Raw genomic sequence first — 23,812 nt, forward strand, 5'->3', positions numbered from 1 at the left:
GCAAACAGTATTTACCTGCTATGTTAGGGGCAACTATCTCCAAAACTCCTGTCAAAGAGGGTTTTTTACTTGTCTTGAAAGTCCCATGAGTGTCTACAGTCACAGCCTAGCTCTGCATCACACTATGGTTATCAAGATGCTTTCTTATCCGTGGCATCTTCACTTTGAATTTTCCCTGCTGCAATTCAATCTCATTACTGGTTGTACTACCCAACACTATAGAGACCAGATTATTCTCCTCTTCTTTGCGGGACATTTTGTCTATTTGAAAACTCATCCCATCTCTTCCTTCTATTTCTCTTCAAGGGAAATCTCAGTCTCTTCTCCAGCTTTCTTCTAAATCATGTTTTCCAAGTCTTGGATTAACTCCATGGCTACCCCATAGATATTCTCTGACATGTATCATTCTTGAGATGCAACCCTTGGAAAAACATAGCCTGACCACTGAGTACTTACCACTAAGGAATAGAGCAGAAAGATTCCTTTAGTAATCTTACAAACAACAGTCCCATATAGAGACCCTTTTGTCAGCCTTGACATAGTCCCTATACACTGGTAGGGAACCAATGCAATCCATGATATGGCTTTATCATGTTGATTCCCACACCCACACCCGGTACCACTGCCTACCTAGTTATTGGCCCACCCTGAGCTGCCATTCTTAGATGTAAACTTTAGAGTTTCTTTTTTAGATCAACTCTCTAGCTAGATGAGATCCTTTAAAACCTAATTCTACCCTTTAGAGCTATTCAAACGTTTAGAATGAACATGGACTTGATTCAACACTGTTTCCTTCCAGTAAACTCAATAATCAGGGTCTCCCTCCTATTTTAAAAAATGTGGTTTTCTCTAATCTGCTTCCCCACCTTGTTTGTAAGAATGCAATTTGAAATAACATCAGAAACCTTATTGATGTCAAAATATAGGACATCTACTGCCTCCAGGAAACTACTCTGCTGTTCAGAAATGGTCCAGGCACCACCACATGGGATCCACTCATGAAAAGGAGTGTTAGGTTCAAAATGAAATGACAGACACATGAACAGGAAATATCTGTACTGGCAGGGGGTGGTGATGGGGGGGATACAGCTGACCAGCTTTGCAGACTAGAGTTTTAAAATTAAGAAGCAGACAAATAATTCTGTTGCTCATTTAAAAATCATTAACATTTCCAACTGTTCCTGTGACTGCCTAGAGGTGAATTTTCTCCAGAGACTGTACGTCTAATGGTACCATTGTGCTGGCAGCAGCCTCAAGGGCTCCTCAGTTGGCAGCAGAGGGTGCAAGGTCTCACTGTGCTGCCAGCTTTGCAAATACCCTAGTGCATACTTTATTAAATGTTTGGAGAACAATCCCTCATTAATGATTTCAACACCGGAACTCAAAACCCAAACAATTTAATGTTCAGCATCAAACTGTCAGCAGTGAGATAGATTACACTCCCCACAATGTGGCAGGGTAGATGCACAGTACCAGTACCAGCTCCACTGAGCAGGACATGCTCTTAAAGGCAGTTAGGAAAAACCTAGGAGTATCTTTTCTGAATGGGGCATGCATTTAATAATCCACTGCACAGATGCACAGAGGGAAGCACATATATGCATTTACTACTGATGGAAAACAAGGTAGAAAAAGACAAAAACAATCAGAAATTCAAATAGCTTAGAATTGCTTTTATGACCAAAAATGCAAATTGGCGATTTTCTATAGGCAAACATCCTTTTAGGTAAATGCTCAAGAAAAAGTTTCAGATTTGGTCACATGTATGAACATGCCTCATCAAGCATTAAACTTGTCTGGAGATATGACACAGATCATACAGAATTCAAGTAACCAGCATGTCTAGAAATAACATGGGAACATGTGAGTAGCAACTTAGTTGACAATAGCTGGATAACAACTGCTAAGCTGGTGCTAAACTATCATCCTGACATTGTATGGGCTATTATCAAATTGTTAGCTGTAAGTCCACAAGAATATGGACTTTGTGGAGGTTTGAAAAAATCCCGATGCTTGAAAAATGGGTAGAATTTCACAGATACATGTAGAACTTTGTTCACTGCCCAAGAGGACTGTGTAAAAAAAATACAGTGGTCAAGTCCCCCATTCCTTCTCATTTGTGGACCAAAGAGTAATAAGCAAGGAAAACTGATGTTCTAAGGAAATACACTGGAAATACTATAACAGAAAAGATGCAACAATTAAGACTGACCATATAAAAAGAATGAGAATGAAACCTGAATTTAAAAAGCAAACTTGGGACCAGGGTTGGGGTGGAACAACTGGGATGGAGTGAAATTCCTCCTTGTTACAAGTTACAACAGTGCTGCAGACACAGAGCTCTCCTCTTGTTCCAACAACCTGTCTCATGACACTTGCCCCAAACATCCCAAAGGGACAACGGAAAAACTGCACTTTCAATTCAGGTTGAAAAAAAACCCTATTTTAAGATATTTTTAATATATTTTATATATAAATTACCTTCTTATATTTGATTGTAACAACCTGAAAATTCAAATCAACATCAAGCATACATAACATGTCAACTAGCTAGGCTAGTCTTCAGGAAGGTACTAGCTGCTTTCCCTGTTCAGCAAAGGGAATACTGTCTAAGGCATCAACTCCAACAGCTCCCCTTTCCTTTCTTAAAATACCCAGAAGTCTTATAGAACAGGGGAAAAGTTCTGTACTATCATCAATTTTCAGAGAAGTCATAAAGAACATATAGATAGGTAAAAAATGGATGAGGAATGAACAATAACCCTGTCCTATAGATTAAATATTATCTTCATCTATTATGAAGATTAATGGAAGCACAATCATGCTTCCATATCCCAGCATCTCTAACCTTTTGAAATCAGAAAATTCTGAGATATCTATCTGATCATACACATCCCCAGGTCTTTTTGCACTAGCTTGAACTTCAAATGCAACAATATGTAACCGAACTTCAGACACCTATAATAACACCCAATAATTTCCTCAGGAAAAGCAAGTTACAAATAAAGAGACATTATATTTAAACACGTTTAAATTACATTTATTCTGAAAACCAGGCAAAAAAGTTTTACAAATGAGTACTTACTTTTTGTATTTCTTCCCTTAAATGTAGTGCTGTATAGTGAATTACGGCAATGTCAATCAATTTAAAAATGGCCATCAAGAAGTATGTCATGCTGCATACATTAAGGTACTGACTCAGTAGTCCCAGGAGACGTGTTGCCCTCGAGGACAATACATAACACCAGAACCCACCTTTGTCCAGATGGCAATTCAGAGCAGACTAACCTCCCAACTTTGACATCTAACATTAGCCATCAAGAAGAGACTGCACAAGTTCCTCTGAACAGGAAAAATCTCAGTTAGGCACTGTAACATACAAAGGACAGCTGAATGCTTCTGCAGGTAAAACTCAGGACACTGATGACATTTTCACATTCTCATAGAATAGTCTGGAATACAAATGCATTGATTAAAGGCTGTAGGTACCACCACACAACCACCACCAGTATTATGAGAGACCAGCAACATTCAGCTCAAAAGAGGTACAGACACTTTCAGACCCTGTGTTCCAGTTGAATTAATGATCTCTTTAGATGACAGTGTTTCTTCTTATACAAACACCTTTAAATGGTGAGAGCTTTTAGTCAACATTTCTTTGGTCAGATTTAACAAGAGATACAGACCCTGAATTTCCTTTTGCCATGAACTCTTCTGGCTGTATTGACCAGCAAACTATGCTGGCATCAGCCATTCCCATCACAAGCTAAACCAGAACTTTCAAGTTCCCCATACACCGTGGGATGCATCACAAAAATAACACCAAATTACTGTTAGATCCTTCTTTTTGCCAAGAGAGCTGCAATGCAGTGGACAGATACCAAGATAACCAAGGGGCTGAAAATAGTCCAGGTTAAAGTACACAGAGCTCCACATCAGCTCATCTGCCCTTCTTTGAGTCTGTCAGAACAGATGCACACTATCAGCTAATTATCTTCCTCTGTGCAACTGATGCCGATATTTTGCTCAGATATTTTTGCTGCATACTTTGATATTTTTATCATGATTGGAAAAACAATTTAGATAAGGAAAGATCTAACTAAAAAGCTTGCCTACTCATCATCCTCGTAATTATTTAAGGCTTACATTTGGAAGCAGTTTGTAATCTATTCCAAATAAGTCACCAGGGCTGATAGCACTCCAGCTGATAGCTGAGCTTACTTCTCCGAAGGTCAGACACTCATGGAATAGCCAATAATAGACCGAATTAATTTTGGCTGGTCAAGTGGCCTTGTGTGTTAACTCATGAACATGTGGCACCAAGAATGCTGTATTTCCAGTCCCAGCTGGAGTCTTCCTAGTGAGCTTTGTTCTACCTTCTGGCTAAAATACTTTCCACAATCATCCAAATCCCTGAAGGTAAAAAGGATTAAAAAAAGTGCCAAACACAACAACCTCAAAAACAAAACCACACAAACCAAAGCAGCTGCTCTAGGTTGCCTAACTCATTCCATTAAAGGAAAACACACTGCATTCAAACCCACAGTGTTTTCCTAACAAGAGCAAGCGATACCACAAATTACACTGTTGCTACATAACCTGGGTTCCTTCTCATCTCTGGAGCAGCCATATTATTACATTATTAATTAAAAATCATGCTTTTTCTATTCCAAGAGGAAATAATCTTACAGAAGTGGCCACGGGAGCTGGACTCAGTGGGAGGTGCTGGCTTATACTCAAACAGGGAGGACAATCACACCAGCCCCTTCCAGAAAGTTCTTTTTCCAAGTCCAGGAAAAAAGTGCAGCAGTCTTCATAAAATAGAGACAGAAGAGCTGTCTGGAACATAGAATTGTTTTAGTGACTAGTACAGCAATACAAGAAAGCACTTCTTTTTATTAGCTAATTATTTACTGTCCACTTTTCAGCATAATCTTCACATTCATTCTACCTGTAAACCAGTGAGTTGATGCACTGAAGAGTGAGCAAAAGACTATAGCTGATTCTGTCTGACCCCTAACAGCACAGAATGCAAGGCAGCAGGTGTTTTCTCTTACAGAAGTTGTCACATGTAGGCTTACTGAAACTAGCACTGTGTCTCAGTAAGAAGAAACACAATGATAAATTCTAGCACATCTGCCCATGTCAAGAGCAACATTTACTACTGTAGTCATCAAATCTTACCTGAATGCCAGACTAAAATCCCTTCATGCTAAAGGTAGTAAACCAGATACCAACACAGAGAAACAGACCTACAGTCACAAGCAGATTTGAGAAAAGTACTACACTGGAGTTACACAGGGAATACAGCTGTGTAAACCCTGATGAAATCTTTGAGTACTGCTGCACAATGAGAGTAGCTATATTTTCCTAATCTCATAAACATAGTCTCAAATCAATCAAGCATGTTCAGATTAAATGATTGTTTATACCCACACCATGTGTCCAGCTCTTCTCTGGTTTGTCTCAAGATAGACCATCCCTCCAGACAATACCAGGCTGACTTAGTTTCCACAAAGTATACTGACCAAGAGAGATATTACAATAATTTCCTTTGCTTCTGAGATAAAATGCTAACAGTTCATTTTTTCAAAGGCTCTGTCTGATACCTTGCTTGTCTCAGTACTCCAGCTTGGAAAACAGTAATTCTCAGAACTACACATACCTCCACCCCCAACAGGATTTCACTTTCAGGACTACTTTATAACTCAAACTTGGGTTTGCTGAGTTCCAGCTGTAAAAACAGATAAAAATAATGCTTCTGCTCCTATACCTGCTTTTGTAGAGAACAGTGCAAGTTAAAGAACTACTCCTATTCATCTGGGCTGATGAAACCACAACACCTTTCGGGACTCTACAATTTTCCTACAATAGCACAGGTAAAGTCACTGAATTTTTTTTATTAAGTTGTTAAAATATTATTTAGATGAAGCTAAAAATCTTAATTTCATTGTTATTTATAGATTTAATCTAGAAAAATCTCTATCATAGAAGAGACTTTAAAGAACCAGTATTGGAGTAGTTAAGAAAAATGCTGCTGGGAATTGTTTCTATGCGTTGGTTGGACTTTTCAGAGAATCTGAGTAGCTCTCTAATCTTGCTTTCACTGAAATATATGATATATTGTTTGTTTAAAACGTCAAGCTATCCCCAAGTGCTTTTAAACACTGCCTCTGTAAAAGTATCCTACTGTCCCCTTTTGTGGGAAAAACTCTTTTCTTTGCCTTACTGTTGAATGCCAGAGACATCAAGTTTTCCACACACTTCTCTGATGTCTGCTAAAAAGCTAGAATACTAATTATCAGTTTTTAAAACTTTGAACTAATCTTTAAAATTATTTTCCTCTCCCTGTAATGTTTCAGCCGACCAACCATGAGCACATTCTTGGCCTACAGGTACGCTGACCAACCCAGAGCTGAATATGTCTTTAACAGCCTAAATAAAATTGGGCAATCCAGTATTTGTAAGAACTATGTCTACAAAGAGAATATTTGCCAAAGGCCAGGCTGGGGCTTTATCTCAGCAAGGAATCAAGTGTCATAAAATTTCACTAATATTCAAACAATCTAATTGTCATGAGTCCAGTTCTTTTACTGCCACCTGCCTCTATATAAATTGCTGACATCCTTACTAATGTTCTCTTAAAAGTAGAAAAGGTCACAGGGAAAATATTTTAAAGTAACAAGCCCTTTATTTGAGTTTGTAGCACTACCCAGAGATTGTTGTTCAGGGGCCATGTGAAACTGCTACTTGAATTATGTATTACCCTACCCAAGGCACATCAGAAAAAAATAAGAATAATGAATTTTTTCACATCAGAAAAAAAAAAAGAATAATGTAGATTAAAACTATGAAAGATTGCTTTTGGACTCTTTAAAACCAGAACAAGTGAAAAAAATGGAATGGAAGCAAAGACTGGCTGACTTTCATGGGTCATAAGATAGTCAAAAGATACCCTTGCTCAGAAAAGGCTGTAACAGAGGTGTAGATTAAACACCCTGGCTCCAGTTTTGAACTCTGATTTAGTTCCCTGAAGGCCAAAGGTTAAATTTTAGTAAGGCTTAAGAGCTCCCTGTAAAAGCAAGCTGGTTTAAGATACGCTTTAAAGTATGATAACAGGTTAGGACACCTGTTCATATATGGCCATTAAAACTATGAAAATCATCCTTAAATGATCATTACATCAATATATTTACAATTTTATGTTTGGCAAAATTATGGCCATACCATGTGGTACAGGCATAATGACCTAATTTATCTGATATCGTTTTTTAATTCCTTAAAATCCAAAGCAAGTTGGCATCAAGCCACAGAACAAAGCGTCCCTGAGTACAGTTTCAATGCCAAGTAAGAGATAGTACATATGTAAATATGTGCAAATAGGAGCTCACTGTTCAGTCACAGAAAAACATATCTTCAAAAAAAGGTGACTAGAAGTCTGTACACTCATCACTCAGAAGCACAAACTGACAGGAATGTGCACAGTACCAATGTTACTTATATTTGCATAATTTCCAAGATCTCACATACAAAATAAAGATTTAAAATATATTATTTTTAATATATAATCTTTAGGAATTTTAATATGCATGTATAAAAATAGAAAAAAATCAGCTGCCAAGGACTCCAATCTTGCCATCATCTTCTCTTCGACATTAAAATTTATTTTCAGGCGTTTTACTGTGTTCTGAATTTCTTTTTATTTGTAATGAAACACACAGATACAACTGTTAAAAAGTCTTATTTATTTAAGAAAGCTAAAATTAGCTAAAAATATTTAGCTAATACCTTATCATTTTATAATGGAAGTTTGACACACTTATACAATCGATGATTCACTTCAAAGAGAATATTAAGTACATAGCACTTTATAGCGTAAAATACAAATTTTGGATGGAGTTACAGGTTTTTCTGCCTCCCAATAGCAGAATGTAGTCTTCCGATAAATGAATAAAAATAGAAATAAGCAAAAGCTAGTTCCTCTTGGTCAGCAAGAGAACAAACTTTGATAGGAACTTAGGTAGGTTTTGCAACAGAAAGTTATCACGCATTTACCTAATAAGATTGTGAATGTTTCTGGACTTGCAGAAAGTTGTTCTTCAAGCCTGAAAAGAAAACAATACTCTAGTTAGTACACATAGCACCAGCAACACCAACAGTATCCTACAGCAACATCAGCAACTTACAGTATAAATGCACAGCACTTGCTGACTCGCAGCACGTTGATGCTCATTTGTTTCCCTGCAAATTCATGTTGGCCGTACGTGAAGAATGCGAGTTCCTTAGAATGAATGCCATCCTTAGGACAATAATTCTTACTGAGTAGGATTCAACAATGTTACAGTTTATATATCACTCATTTTGGGCCTGCAAAGAAAAGAAGAGGTGGTCAATCAGCAAAACCAAGAATCTACTGTTGAGTTTTTGGCCCTTTTCCAGAATTTCCCCAAAACTTTAATAGAACATGTGTTGGGTAACAAATTACAAAGGTCCAGACACAAAAAAAACCCAAAAGAATAAAACAGACAAGCAAAAATTTAACTTACCAGAATTACAGTATCAGTCTGTTGTCTGTGCAACACTTTGGAACACATCAGTCTTCTGCAAGTAAGCTGTTGAAGACACTTGGCTGTTCTAGGCTCTGATCAGGAGAAAATCTTCCCATTTTCTTGAAGAGCAACCTGATGTTCACATATGAGGTCCCACAAAGTAAGGTGCAGGTTCCTGCTCTGCTCTGCTTTTATGGAATTTGCCTTGAGCAAAGCTGCGCCTGCTACTGAACACATACTACCTTCTAATATATGTTGTCAATTAACTGTTTCAGAAAACAGGATAAAACATGATTTTACCAGGAAATTGGGTTTGTGAGGCTATGCAAAACCCATCAAATGCTTGGATAATCATATTTCCCACAAAGTACCTGGATTCAGCTAAATACTTCATTCCATTCACAATAATTGTGGAGTACTACTATTACAAGCTGTTATTTTCAACATTGCATAATCTTCTCTAGAGCACAGTACCTGTATACATAAAGTCAAAGTGGAAAGGTATATTCTTAGACATATGGCTAAACACTGACTTCAATGCATTCCCTGCTTTTTCTGTTACCCTGTTATCATGTAAGATAATTGCCTGTGCTGAGATAACATCTCAAATTCAGTCTACAGTAACACATTAATCACAAGATGAGACAAGCTTGCACGACAGCAATAGTGGATTGTTCTGTATCTGTAGAACCAAAGCATGACATACCTCAAGCTCCAAAGCTTTAACCTAAAGAAATGCCATTTCCAGTATACTCCTGTAAAATTGACTGTTCCTATCTGGACTGCATACACAATCAAGACAACTTACACATTGTGTAGTTACAGAATACAGAGATGTGTGTAACAAGAAACTTGTTAACTGAGTCAAATATCAGAATGAAAATCCTTAGACCATTATCCAAGGGAAAAGAATCCGTATTTTGAGTGTTTTTAAAAGCTTAACAAGAGATTGAGAATGCCAAAGTCTACAGAGACACTTCAATATATGTGGTGGGAATAGCACCTGTGCAAAGAAATCAAGAGATGTAGATCAGGTAAGATCAGAGCAGAAAATCAGAAATGGAAAGAAAACAATATAGTTTAACTCAATAACTCAAAGATGCCTTTGTCAAATTACAGGGCTACTCCTACAACATATTAATTTATTCAGAGCATTCCCTTGATACTCATTCAGTTCCACGACTTACCTCTTACTTTGTTGCAATACAGCTTGCACAGCACTTGCAATCTGTTTCAGGTTAGTAACAGTAAATACTTGTTTCTGAGGCAAAAGCAGCATGCCAGGGCAGGGAAAACCTGAGCCACAACATGGCCCCTTTTCAAAATTGCAAAGCAGCTTCTTCCCTGTTAGGAGGTTCAGGCACGAGAACAGGTTGCCTGGAGAGGTTTTGCACTCTCCAATCTTGGAGGTTTTCAAGACTGAGCAAGGCCTTGAGAAACTTGATCTGACCTCAAAAACGACCATGTTTTGAGCAAGTTAGACTAGACACCTTACAAGGTCCCCTCCATCCTAAGTTATTCTTGAACTATGCCTTGAAATATAAGTAAATGTTAATAATCTCCTTAGTGACTTCTCTCTCCCCAAATAAAAAGCGACACGGAAAACAATATACCTAAATTATTAGAGAGAAGAACCCCCCTCCCCCCAAAGTACCAACCCTTTTATAAATACAACAAATGATTGAGACTATGATCTTTATGACTTTTCTCAAATACTTATATATCCTTTCTTTTACAAATGTTCTTTCACAAAACATTTTTTGAGAATGCTTAAGAGCAGTAACAGTATTATTTGAATTTAGTTTTGACTCAGAACATAATGAGATAACTTTGGACAGTGTGTCAAATACATATTGAATACCACGTGTAGCATACATATCAGAAGTATTTCTAAAACTATGACAGCTTCCTTGTGTAGCCTTCCTTTTATGACTTGCACACAAGTGCAATGCCTTAGCCAATTCACAATTATGCTTTGTCACGTCAATTATAGCAGCATTACACTGATAGAAGATGACAACTAATTCCTGTAGCATTGCCAAAAGTTGGATAATAGTATGACTGACTTTGTTTTAAATGAAGTACTACTGTTGTAAGCAATACCAACTCTGAAATCAATACATCATTTTAAGACATAGGAGAACGGGACTGGGTCCAGTAGCAGAAAGTAGCTTATATTTTCTACCCACAGGTAGAATTTGAACAGTTTGAAGTACCAGCAACGAGTCACTAGAGCAACTGAACAAAATTAACTGTTTCACAAGCTCTCACCATGACAGAAATATGCTGATCAAAGGAATGAAAAAACTTATGATGTTTAACTTTGCCAATGCTGCCGCTAACTCACTTTCTTTGCTTTTATCCCACCAAAGTAAAATAACATTTCCCAGGCTTATCTACTTGAAAAGCTAACCATTTCTCCATCCAAACACAATGTTGTAATATGATCTCAATCACTGACTTCCACTTGCTGAAGCAAAACCAATGAAATTGTTTTCCCACTCAGTGAACAAGAAATGAAATATTTTTCATTTGAGCATTAGTAAAAAAAGTGGAGGAAATTCAGAGTTTGGGGGAAACAAAACAAAAAAATACTCTAATAAAAAACCCTGAACCCTGTTGGAGAAAACAGATATTTCTTCTCTTTAATAGGAGACACTGGGAATGGTTAAGCTCACATTTAAGCAATGAAGCACCGATTCCTACTCTAGAAACTTATGCCAAATGGAACAGTATCAATGGAAAGTGACCCAATACAGAGCACACAGCAAGTCTGGTCATTTGGCTTGTCCCTCCAGAAGCAAATTCAGTTCTCTTCAAACAGGAGTAACCTGAATGAGCATTACATCATCTCACCCAAGTCTGACTGCTGTCAGTGGGGAAAGAACAAACACTGTTTCCCTTGTGTAAAGTATGAGCTGATCCTGTTTTGGCTGTCATTTTGTTAACCAGCCAAAACCATTTGTTAAATTTCATCCATAGTTTTGTGATGACTCAAGCATGTATTTTTTAGTCCTTCCACCACTTAAGTAATTTAGCATTAGCATAATTAGTTGAACTGGTGTTACAGTTGCCAAGTGCAAATACAGATGAGACTGGTATCGGATTCAAGCAATTGCCTTCCTGCTCACAGTGGGTTTTTGCACCTCACCTAAAAAAAAAATAATTAAAAAATCATTCTTTAAATGCCTGTAATCTAATTTGATGAAGTAAGGGTAAGTACAGATCCCCAAGAAAAATACTGCTTATTGCTGAAGCATCCTGATGAGTAAGAGTATGTGAAGCCGCATACGGTACTGCTTATTATTTAAATTCCAGAAGTTAAAGGTATCCAAAAAGATGTTTGCCTTGGCTTTTAAAATTAGGTATAAACAGGTAATAAATTCAGGGTTTTTTGAGATAGAAGCTTCAATATCTTGAAACTCTTTTCTCGGGGAGAGCCATCAGACAAAAGGGTTTTGGCCATAACCATGAGTTTCAACTGACTATTCTTCGGTTCTTTGGCAGATATCAGGAACTGAATGTAAATTGATTAAAGCAGGGGAAAGACAAATTGATGGAGCATATTTTGATTTCTCACAATGAAAATTAATTGATACATATTTTCTTTAAAACTGTGAGAGAGAAACTGGAAAAAAACAATGCTATCTTGGGAAACACAGTGATCGTAGAAACATCTCAATTCTTTTCAAAGGTATGTGATGATCACAGGACAACCAGTCTCTGTTGCGTTCTGAAGGGTAAGACCTAAGGCCAAGTGATTCCAGCATATGATAAATATTACTATTTCATAAAAAACACATCATGTTGAAGAAATTATTTCATTTTGAAAAAGATAATTCATTAAAATTATACTATGGAGGATAAGCCATTATTAGCTTTCAGCACCACTTCCATCATATACAAGGCAAAAAAAAAAAAAGAAGGAATTAACCTTCACAATTTTTTCTTTTAAATCCCTCCCCTCATTGACTTGTCTTCAAAAGATAACTTGAGACCTAACATATAAGCACAATAATTTCACTCATAATTTTATTTTCCTTGAGAGAAGAAAGAATGGTCTTCTCTGCTCAAAGAAAAAACAAATTTTAATTTTTCTCCTCTGAAATCTGTAGCATACACATTTCTCTCAATGTACTTTTCTCTGAATCTGTGAAGTAAAATGACAACTTGCATGGGAACAGGGAAAGAAACCACCCAGGACTTTATTTATAAAAAACGTTCCACATTCAAAGTCTCCTGGTATGAACAGTAAGTTAATTAAATAACAGTAAGTCAGAATTTGCCAGCATATTTTTTAGTTCTCTGATGAGATCCAGATTTAATCGAACTAAACTCCTGTCAAAAAACCTAATTTTGTCTGGGGTGCTTGCCCCCCTCCCCTTTTTTCTTAAAAGCATAGACTAAAACATATTTGAAGTTTTCTCCTAACAGAGAGCCTGACACACCCAAAGAAGGAAAAACTGGCAAACAGGAAGTGGATTTAGCACTACATAAGAACACTGAAACATTTCACCTTCCTACACAGAAACAAGTGTAGTAGTTACATGTTACTCTGTCTGCAAGTAGGACAACTGCCTCATACAAGGTTTTTGCATGGAGATTGGAGCAAGTGCATTATTTAGAAGACTGTTATTTATGTCACACTGCAAGCACCCAAGGCATCACAGGGCAGGAAAACATTTTATGTCAGGAACAGTTTTGTTAGTTTAAAAAAAAAGAGAAAAGGGGAAGGGCAGGGACTATTCTCACATCCCACTGCAGAGCCAGGTATGTTTAGCTTTTATGAACCCACTGGAAATAAACCTCATAAAAGTCCATAAAACTGTGACATAACCTACAGCTGTCATAATGACAGAAGAAAGTATGACAAATTCAGGTGTTATTGGGCCAAACTCAGGAAGTACTGCTACCTTGCCACTTCAAAACAATAGCTTCTTGTTATCAGGACAACAGCTCTGGTGTAATGCAATCTCTTGCTGGCAGGAAGACGATGCATATTGTTCTGCCCCTTTGGAAGATCCGTGTGGTTTCAGCTGGGATTCTACAGTTAGTAACGACTGGGCCCAACACTCAAATGCCAGGCAGCACGTGAAAAAGTGACAGCTGAGCAAGCTACTGAAAGCAACTGCTTTTATACCTAAAGAAAATAGGAGAACTTGGCAGGATGATGAATATTACAGACAGACTCAACACACACACCAAAGATTCTGCCTGTATTGCCTTTGGACTGAACCAAGGCTTTCAGTAATTTTAATCACAGCAAACTTCCAATAAAAAAATACATATTCCAAGGTAAATTATAAACAGTAATTTCAGATCACAGATTACATAGACCTAAGACATGTTACCAATACCACAGGTGTCCTTTCCAGTAGCACTTACAAGTATTTATTTTTCCTGAAGAGGTCATCAGATATTTGAAAAGAAGGTCAGCCCTACAGAAAAACATTTGCCTGAAGTATGAGAAGTTACAGCAGAGACCCTTGTACTCAGCTTAGTTTAAAAAAAAGTTAATATTTACCTGGTAAAATTCATACCTTCTGAACACAGGGCTGTAAAGCGCAAATCTATCAGCTTTCTAGACTTTTCACATGTATCATCAGACTAATATATTATTTTCCCCTGAAGGCCATCTTTCTACATCAGAGGTGCCTTCCTGCACATTTAGGTTTTCCCCAAGTGTTTAACAATGCATCTGGTGCTTTCTGAGCACAGACTCTTTGAACTGGGTTCTTTCTGTTTGCAGTAATCCCTTGATAAAAGGTAGGGTTGTGTGCAATAAGGACAAAGGTACTCTAGCTCAGACTGGGTATAAAATTGAAAATGTTTTATAAGTTTTATAAGTTTTGAAACTGGTTTCATTTTTTCTCTGTATCTTTATGATTCTATATATTCTCTGTGTTCAACAGCAGAATGACCAAAAAAACCCTTCAAGCCATGAATTTCTCATGAAAATCTACATTACCTACATTGTCTAGTGCTGATAAGCAGAGATTGGATATTAACATCTTGGATTCCCTTTTAAATTTAACTCCAGGTCACTTCAAAGAATCAAGAAGCTGTTGCAGAACTTCTGTATAATTCCTTGTTCATTTGCAAAGTGTACATAATCTTGTTCTTGTTATGAAAGATTCCAAGATGCAAAGAGATATATATTAAAAGAAAAAAAAAAGATATATGCTTCCTTCTTGGCTACATGTAGGATAATATATGTTGGGTGTTACTTGAATTCCAGTCTGAAAGCCTGAATGAAGTCAGGAATGTTAACAAAACCTTACAAACTTTGGCTCACTTGTACACAACCCACCTCACTTGGTTGCACTGATGGCTAAGCCTAAATTTCCCTCCCCTTGTTAGCCTAGGCAGAAGAATTATCTGATGTTGGGGATGTTTTTAGCTCTTACTAAATCACCCTATCTCCACACCTAAGGGGAGTCAAGGATTTCCTGGTCATTGCCAGTGTGTATTATGCCACTGAAATTATACTACTTTTTTTCCTCATCTTGACATACATGAAACAAAATTACTAACAACAAATATGGAGCACCAGTCCCTAGGAAGCTACCCTGTAAGATCAGAGTGCTGAAATGGACACAGTATGTGTACAGAGGTGGGTCGTTAACCCAGCTCTCTTCCCCACTACTAAATTCCGTACAGGTTGAATTGTCATAGAATCCAAATTAAGACACCCAAACATACAGAAAATGAATATGGAGGAAACTTTGATAAGGTCACTTTGATAAGGTCAACTTCTGGCGTAAGAGGAATATTCTTCTCCCTGTTCAAGGGTCACTATGCCGAACAGACTTGGCTGAAGGAACAATGGGGACAGGAGACATGCCAGACTTGATTAATAGGAAAAAACCAAAACCAAAAAAACCCTCTATTAAGATTTGAACCTTCAGTGGCCCAAGAGCCATGTATTTAGCTTTGCACTTACTGTTGGAACAGACACGTTCCCATGGTATCCTCCTTTGCAGAATGCTGACTGATCTGAGCATGGGCAGAGTCTCTTGCCTGGCATCAAGCAGATTCGCCTCTAACCCAGAAAACCCTTACCTGGCCGGCTCCTGGAGTTCTACCATTTGTCCTGTGTAACCTGATTATTGTTTTGATCGATGGCCAGAGCAGCCATCTGCAAAGTACTCAAGGCTTCAGCAAAAGGAATCTTTGATTTCTTTTCAGTGCCTTAAATGTGCTTGTAAAGTCACCTTGAGCACAGAAAGATGCCTTCTGTTTCTGCTGTTGATGAGCTTTCCCATGATGTGACTAGCAGGTGCCTGATACTGGGCTGCATTGCCAGGGGGAGGAATTAGATTCTTTCCTCTCTGTTCTTTCTGGGTTTTTCTAGATTCTGTTATTGAGTGGAAGTTTTTAACTTATCTCCATGTGCTTCTGTGGCATTTTTGCCATGAAACAAAAAACCCAAATGATTTCTGATCCAAACACCCCAGGCTGTTACATAAATGAACTGTCCTGAAAACAATCATTTCTCATTCCTCAGCCAAGCAGCCATTCCTCCCCGTCTGTGCACACCATTCTGACGCTGCCCTTTGTCTTCCTGGTCAGTATGTCTAAGAGGCAAACTCCCTGTTTGCTAAGGCTTCAGACAGAAGGGCTTTAATGCACGTTTTTAATGCCACATCTTTAATACACTACAGAAAATGTTTCTGAGAATATGCTTCTAAGGAGAAGCTCTGTTCATTCTTGTTTGTTCCACAGCAACTAAGAAATAGAAAAATCATAATAAAAATCACTGTCACAAGGCAGGCAGTTTCTGAATTACACCTCAGTACAACATAAATATAGCCATGTCAAACATGTTAGGAAATAAGAATAAATTTAAGTGATTTGTTGTCTTTATGCTGCACCATATAATTGAAATGGACAAAAGGTCCAAATGTACCAGATGAATCCTGAATTAATACCTTTTAAATTATTCAAAGAACTACAATATTTTTTCTGTTATGTTAGAGGATGTGTGGTATGATATTTTATTTATTTATATGAATATGAAGTATTCTTCAAACTCCCCTGTACTTCATTTTGCCTTTGAGCTCCCACTAGTCTCAGGGTTGATTAGCTAAGAGAATCCTTTCAACAGTTACAACTCCAGAGAGGCAGGAAACAGCAGAGAAACAAAATTATTCTAGAGCATCAGAAACTCAACAATTCATACTGCAGTGGCAGAGGTAAGGAGCAGAATGGAGTGGTATTTTACTGAGTCAAGTCAATATTCAACTACAAAGGAAAAAGCTCTCTGTTGCCTACTAGTTGGGAAAATAAGGAATGAACACACAGGAAAATTGATTTCCCTCTGGTATTATAACCCTGCTATTCAGTATGTTGGGAAAAGTACAAAAAAAAAGGAGAACAGCTCAGATTAGACCCCCTTGGAAAAGGCCTACAGGTTTAGAAGCATCACAGCAAAACCAAACATTCAACATATTTCTACCCTTTAAGGATGAGCAAAGCAAAAAGTGATCAGAGATGTAACCAGTTATATATGAAAAGACAGGATTTCAATTTTCCAAGCTGATTCTCTTTGAACGAATTGAGAACAGTCCTCTTCATGTTTTCAGCATTCAACCTCACTAGTATTACCCCAAACTGATACAGGAAAAATGCTGTCTCTGTATCTTAATAGATGATACTACCTTCTTCATTTTGCTTTTTATAGCCTACATACAACCCTTTTCCACCATAATTTCTAATTTACAAATTAATCTAGAAATATGCAAGTCTATATAAACCAAAATTTTACATTGCCCCCAAATTTAAGTAAAAAACAAAGACACATGGAAAAAAGTTATCTAGGCAACTAAGAAGCCAATCAACTCTGGCATCAGCAACAGGATGAGGGAGGGGAAAGAAAGGAGAAAGCAGAGAAATAATGGAAGGGTATTAGAGACATTAACATGTATGGAAATGGGATAAAAGTCTATCATGACTTAAAGGATCTGGATAGACAATAACCCCTTGTTTAAACAAAGTATAGGTAACCTAAACTTTAATAAAACATTTGATATAGGAGTATCTAAGAACAGACAGCTAGTAAAGATACATAAAAGATGTGTGGGAAATTGCACTGCAGCAAGTATTATTACAAGCAAAGGTGCTCTTCTTGGCATTAATATTTTTTACTACTTGTGTGTTAATGAAATTTCTAACAAAACAAAATCTGCAGGCACTGCTAAGGCAAAGGATGATCAAAACAAATATAGCAAGCAACGGGCAACCTTGAGAATTGTAGCAATATTAAGAACACTGATTTATGTGAACCGTGTTATGAAATGCCATGTCAAGTGTCTGTGTCTTAGCACTATGCCAAAAACATTTCACCAGAAGCTAGAACCAACTGCTGGGAAGTGACTGAGGAAGGGAAAAACGTTACTGAACTGTTGCAGGACAGACTAACATCTGTGGAAGTTATGCAATTTCAAAGAAAGGCAAAGGTGGCTCTTGGAAAAAGGGCTGAATTAATGCCACAGTGTAACACAGATTTCAACTGGGATACTGTTTATGGTACTAGTTATTCTTCATGAAGACCTATCATTAGCTAGTTCTGCATTTCTCTTACTATGCTGAGAAAGCTACAAGCATGAGAAAGCTACAAGAGACTAGATTATTCAGTGTCACGAAATGAAGCCTGTAAGAAACTAGGACCACTTTCCTTAAATGTAATTTCAGCACACAGCTTAACCAGTTTGAAGAAGTGATTATGACTTGACTGCTTGTTAGATACCCAGTTCCAAGCGCAGTCTGCAGCTGACCCGCAGCCAAACATTCCTCTATTGGCACACACTAAAGGGAGGTGGCCGGGCAATGATGCAGAAGGATGGAAACTTCCACCCCAAAGCCTGAGGGGCCCTTAAAGAACCACTTCACTGATCTGCAGATTGAAGAGGTAAGACCCATCGCATTCAGGACAGCTGCTGGAGCTGAGGCATCCCAACCTGCTCACCATGTAACTGGCACAACTAAGAGAAGACGATGCACCCATGGCTGTAGACAACTCTTCTGAGAGGTACAGGCACACATTTGCTGACCTGAAGTACTTTCTAGAGAGGTATGCTTCTTACCAGGGGTCTGGATCAGGGATGTTACCAAAAGACTAGCAAACCTTGTGAAGTCTGTTATCCACCACTCTTGTTTCAGATGGGCACCAGTAGTACAGCCGGGAACAGCCTGAAGGGTTTCAAGAAGGATTACCAAGCCCTGGGAGCAGTGGCAAGGGACACTGGAACACAGGTATGTGTTTCAATCAACACTCCTGATCAAGGGGGTTTAAAATGGCCAGTTGAATCTGGTGAAATATATGGTCACAGGACTGATGCCACAGACAGAGGCTCAGCTATTTACACCACAGGACTTTTTTTGAGCAGCCTGGTCTACTGGGGACTGATGGGGTCCATCTTTCAGAGAAGGGGAAGAGCATCTTCAGTCATATAGGCTTGCCAAGCTGCAGAAGAGGACTTTAAAGTTGGCTGGATAGTTGCACTCAGAGGTGTGTTAAACGGCTCAATGTCCAAGTGGAGACCAGTGACAACTGGTGTTCCGCAGGGCTCGGTATTGGGACCAGCAGTGTCAGAGTCATTACTAGACACACAGGGACTGAGTGTACCTTCAGTAAGTTTGCTGACAACACCAAATTCTGTAGCATGGTCAATATGCTGAAGGTACTTTGACAGGTGGGCTCATACATATGAATCTCATGAAGTTCAACAAGGTCAAGTACAAGGTCCTGCACAAGGGTCAGGGCATTCCAAAGCACAAATACAGGCTGGGCAGAGAAAGGATTAGGAACAGCCCTGAGAAAAGTTTAGGAGACTTTTTACAATGGCATGTAGTGATGGGAAAAGGGGTGATGGCTTTAAGCTGAAGAAGGAAACATTTAGATGGGAGATTAGGAAGAAAGTCTTCACTCTCAGGGTGATGAGTCCCTCACCACCACAGCTGTGGCTGCCCCCTCCCTGGCAGTGTTCAAGGCCAGGTTGGATGGGGCTTTGGACAACCTGGGCTAGTGGAGGGTGTCCTTGCCTATTGCAGGGAGTGTTGAAGCTGAATGACCTTTAAGGTCCCTTCCAACCCAAACCATTCTACAATTCTATGACACCTGCATTGAAAAACTCAGAAAGTTACTTTCAATCTTAGTCACTCTACCAGCATTTTACTCTGAAGCAATTCATATAGGTTAGACAGACTCTGGTTTTTACTTGAACAGAACTGACATATAGAGAGTAATAATTTTCTAAAGCAGCATGAAGGTGTTTCAAAACACAGTTCAAGTATTACTTCTAGCCACACTCTTTAATGGCCTTTTTGTCAATAGATTGAAAGACAGGTTAGCTACATAGAGTATCCTGATTTAAATCCATTTTACTTTTGTGATGCTGCAACAGAGCTAATAGATCCAAAAAGGAGCTCTCCTACAAGCATCCTAACCACTACAGTCAATTAAACTCCTACCCTTTGTATGATAGGAGTGCTGTGCTCTTCATAGCAAGCAGAATAACAATTTTAAAAGGTCAATGCCCTGTTTCCCAGGGTTGTTTCTTGAAAGACAACTGATCCAGCTTCAAACTTCTACTCCAAATCAGAAGGGAAATTTCAACCCAGAGGTCACACATTTTAAGCCTGAACAAGAACAAGTGTTCCCACTGAAAACCAGGGATTTAATTTAATTTTCAGTTTTGCATAAAGACAGACCTGGGATGTATTTCCTGGAAATATTTCCCATAGTGGGTCCTGAAAGCATGAGAAGCAAGTGATACATAGTTTGTGAATCCCAAGATTTAGGCATCTCAGCAATGCAGAGGTGGCAAGACTGTTTAAACAACAGTACAAACAGAAAGGATGTCCTCTGACTGTCCATGTTTCCAGCTTATATACACAATTGGAAAAAAAGAAGAAAACGTATTCCAGGTCCTTGCTAAAACAACAATCAAAACCCACCAACACAGCAACTCATGTTCTCAGTAAAATCATCTGTAAACCTGAACACAGTTATGCCAGTGGTTTTCTTGTTCATTAAAATCAGCCTACTATTCTGGCAAAAGGCTGCAGACATTAATCAAATGCTATCAATAGCAATTCTATAATGAACTGCAAAAAAGACCAAATAAGATTTGATCCATTATGGAAAGAGCAAAGTCTATCATCACACGCTGCTTGTGTATTTCAGCGCAGAAAAGGGGCAAAATTTATTGATAAATACTGAGTTTGCTGCTTTTATGCCTGTAAATGGTTTCAGACAGCAGTGGCACAAGTTTAATTTAGGAAGGGATTTTGGCATAGCTTTAATTAACACTACATTGAAAGACACGTGGACACAAGTTTACAAGCATATTCTTAAATGGTTTCTTGAACAGAAGCAGCAGCTCAGCTGTACCAAGTACTTACCACCTGTAACACAGGCTAACAACCTGTACTCCAGTGCACACAGAAATCCCACTTAATAATTTCTAATATAAAAGTAATGTTAACATACACACACTTTTGTCTCCTGTATCTTAAAACAGGCCATTAGTTTCCATTTCGCTGGTCACACTCAACTTAATACAACCCAGCTGAATTGCTTCTGGTTCTACTAAAAAAGGAAAGTGTTCCTTCAAAGTGTTGGTGTGAGATTGACCAGAATGCCAAATATAATATGCTTACAATACTGTCATTAGAAAAGTGACCACAAAGTGTTTTATCCCCTGATGTACTGAGACCCCCTGAAGAGTTTTACAGTGAAGAGATTTGGAATTATTTCACAACACGAGTTTTATCTACATAGAAAAACTGAGACACCAGCTCTTAAATCAGTATATATAATACACTAGGTTGTATGCATTGAAAGTTTAACTACAGCACATGGGTTAGAAAAAAACCACAAAACACCTATTTCAAGGACAATTCTAACCTCTTGCTGTCATTTATAAATGGAAACAAGCTGCCACACAGTTCAGCAATAGAGGAGGATAAAGAACTGATAATAATCCTTGTGTTCCTCGCATGAACTCCAACAAGGCATTTGAATGAGACTTTCAAAGCTGTAAATTGTCCATCAAAACACAGAATAACTTCTGCTAATCCTTGTGCCACAAATTACTAATCCATCTGGAACGCTATTTTTTTTTTTTGCATGTGTTTACAAGGATCTAAATGTCATCAGACAGGAAGACAACTAGGTTAGTAGCATGTTAAAAAAGGAAAAAAAAAAAAAGGCAGAACTAAAAATCTGAAGCAGTTTTGACCACACAATAAGTAGGATTTGCAGAAGTACTTACAGCTCTCAATCTCCAGAGTGCAGTTCTGCTCATCCAGCGGATATCTCCGCAGGTCCATCATACAAGCAGCTGTTGTTGTAATTCTAGGAAGGAAACAGAAGAGCTTGTTAGTGTGTCTTGTTCCAATCTTTCCTTGATCACAAAGAGTTGAAAGAAGAAAATGTATTTCTGTGTAAGCGACACTCTTGCTTATTTTTACTGAAGTCTCGTGTCTGCTGCTTACTTGTAACTAAGGCTGTTCTAAGAAGGTTGTATCAGTCTGGTGGGCGAACAGAGAGCTTCCCTTCTGCACACCATTGTGACAGAACTGTAAGCTATAATAATCATCAACCAATTTATCCTGACAAAATGAAACAGGAATTACAATAGTGGTATTTCTTTTGTTTTATTGTGTATAACTTCAAGACAAAAAGGAAAGGTTCAAAGAAAGGTGTCAGAGGAAATCCAGAGGAACAGAGAAAGACACTTATTTTGTACCCTGGGTTAATGCCCTAATCCTTTCATGAAACTTAATTCTTCTGTTCAATAGTGCTTTATAAATGATGTGTTATTTCATCAACATTTTCACAGCCCTTTTCACAGCCATATTTGTGCATCCAGATTACATCAAACCTAGTAACATTAACATACATCAGACATACCTTTTCAATGCTGAGGGAAGAATCTGCATCATCAATAAAATATTGCTGGTAAACCTCACGGAGTAATATGACCCTGAACTGAATATGAACCAAAGCACAATTCTCAGCAGGAATTTATTAACTGTGTCCCATTGAGTCATCTTAATGTGGATTCCAAAACCAGTCAAAATAGTATGACCTGCACATGCTATTCATAGGGCCAGGCATACACTCAGTGCATATGCTGCAAGGTTTCCAGCCTTTCTTTTCTCCCCCTCTACCTGGTAAGTGCCCTTCTCATACAGCTGCTAGACCCTGGTGATTTATACAAAATCCTCAAAGAAACAAAGATTTTCTCTTGTGTGCTAAGTACAAGTGACTGGCCAACTGTATCTGGGGAATCTGCCTCCACACCAGCAGAAAAACAAGAGCATTGCACAACATCCAACTGTACAAGCTTCCTTGGAGCTCAAAGTTGACCAAATGATTAAGCTCAAATAATAAAATCCAAGATGATGTGGGTGTGGCTCCAAAACAGGATTCAAGTGAATAGAATCACAGAATCACAGGGGTTGGAAGGGACCTCGAGAGCTCATGGGGTCCAGCCCCCCTGCCAAAGCAGCTTCCCAGCTCATACTGCACAGGTCGGCGTCCAGATGGGACTTGAATCTCTCCAGAGAAGGAGACTCCACACCCCCTGGGCAGCCTGTCCCAGGGCTCCCTCACCCTCACTGGGGAAAAGTTCTGCCCCATGTTGGTGCAGAACTTCCTGTGCTCCAACTTGCAGCCATTGCCCCTTGTCCTGACCCCACAGACACTGAAAAGGGGCTGGCCAATTCCCCCTGCATCCCACACTTAAGGTATTTATAAACATTGATTAGGTCCCCCCTTAGTCTTCTCTTCTCAAGGCTGAACAGCCCCAGCTCACTCAGCCTTTCCTCATAGGTGAGATGCTCCAGGCCCCTAATCATTTTTGTAGCCCTTCTCTGGACTCTCTCCAGGAGATCCCTGTCCTTTTTATCCCAGGGAGCCCAGAACTGGACACAACACTCCAGGTGGGGCCTGACCAGGGCAGAGTAGAGGGGCAGGATCACCTCCTTTGACCTGCTGGCCACACTCCTCTTGATGCCCCCAGGATCCCATTGGCTCTCTCAGCCACCAGGTCACACTGCTGGCTCATGGCCAACCTGTCATCTACCAGGACCCCCAAGTCCTTCTCCACTGAGCTCTTCTCCAGCAGGTCATCCCCAAGCAGTTATTCCTTCTGACAGGTAGAGCAGCAGCAGCTACATGTTTCCAGGGTATTCAAGAGAGACTGTGTGACCAACAATTTTCATCTCAAAATCCTGTCTCCCTGTAGGAGAGT

At 38.7% G+C, this 23,812-nt stretch overlaps 1 protein-coding gene across 2 annotated transcripts in view; it reads right to left on the reverse strand.

The window, feature by feature from the left end:
* Nucleotides 1-23,812, reverse strand: part of GABRB2 (gamma-aminobutyric acid type A receptor subunit beta2) — a gene marked incomplete at both ends in the record, with an annotated part of 157,496 nt that overhangs the window by 48,191 nt on the left and 85,493 nt on the right. For both annotated transcript variants that reach the window (XM_084268732.1, XM_084268731.1), the window contains one exon: nt 21,827-21,909. In XM_084268732.1, the coding sequence (XP_084124858.1) occupies nt 21,827-21,909 (83 nt within the window). The remainder of the gene's footprint in view (nt 1-21,826; nt 21,910-23,812) is intronic.

This window comes from Gallinula chloropus (assembly GCF_964237585.1).
Source record: "Gallinula chloropus genome assembly, chromosome: 10".
Lineage (NCBI taxonomy): Eukaryota > Metazoa > Chordata > Aves > Gruiformes > Rallidae > Gallinula > Gallinula chloropus.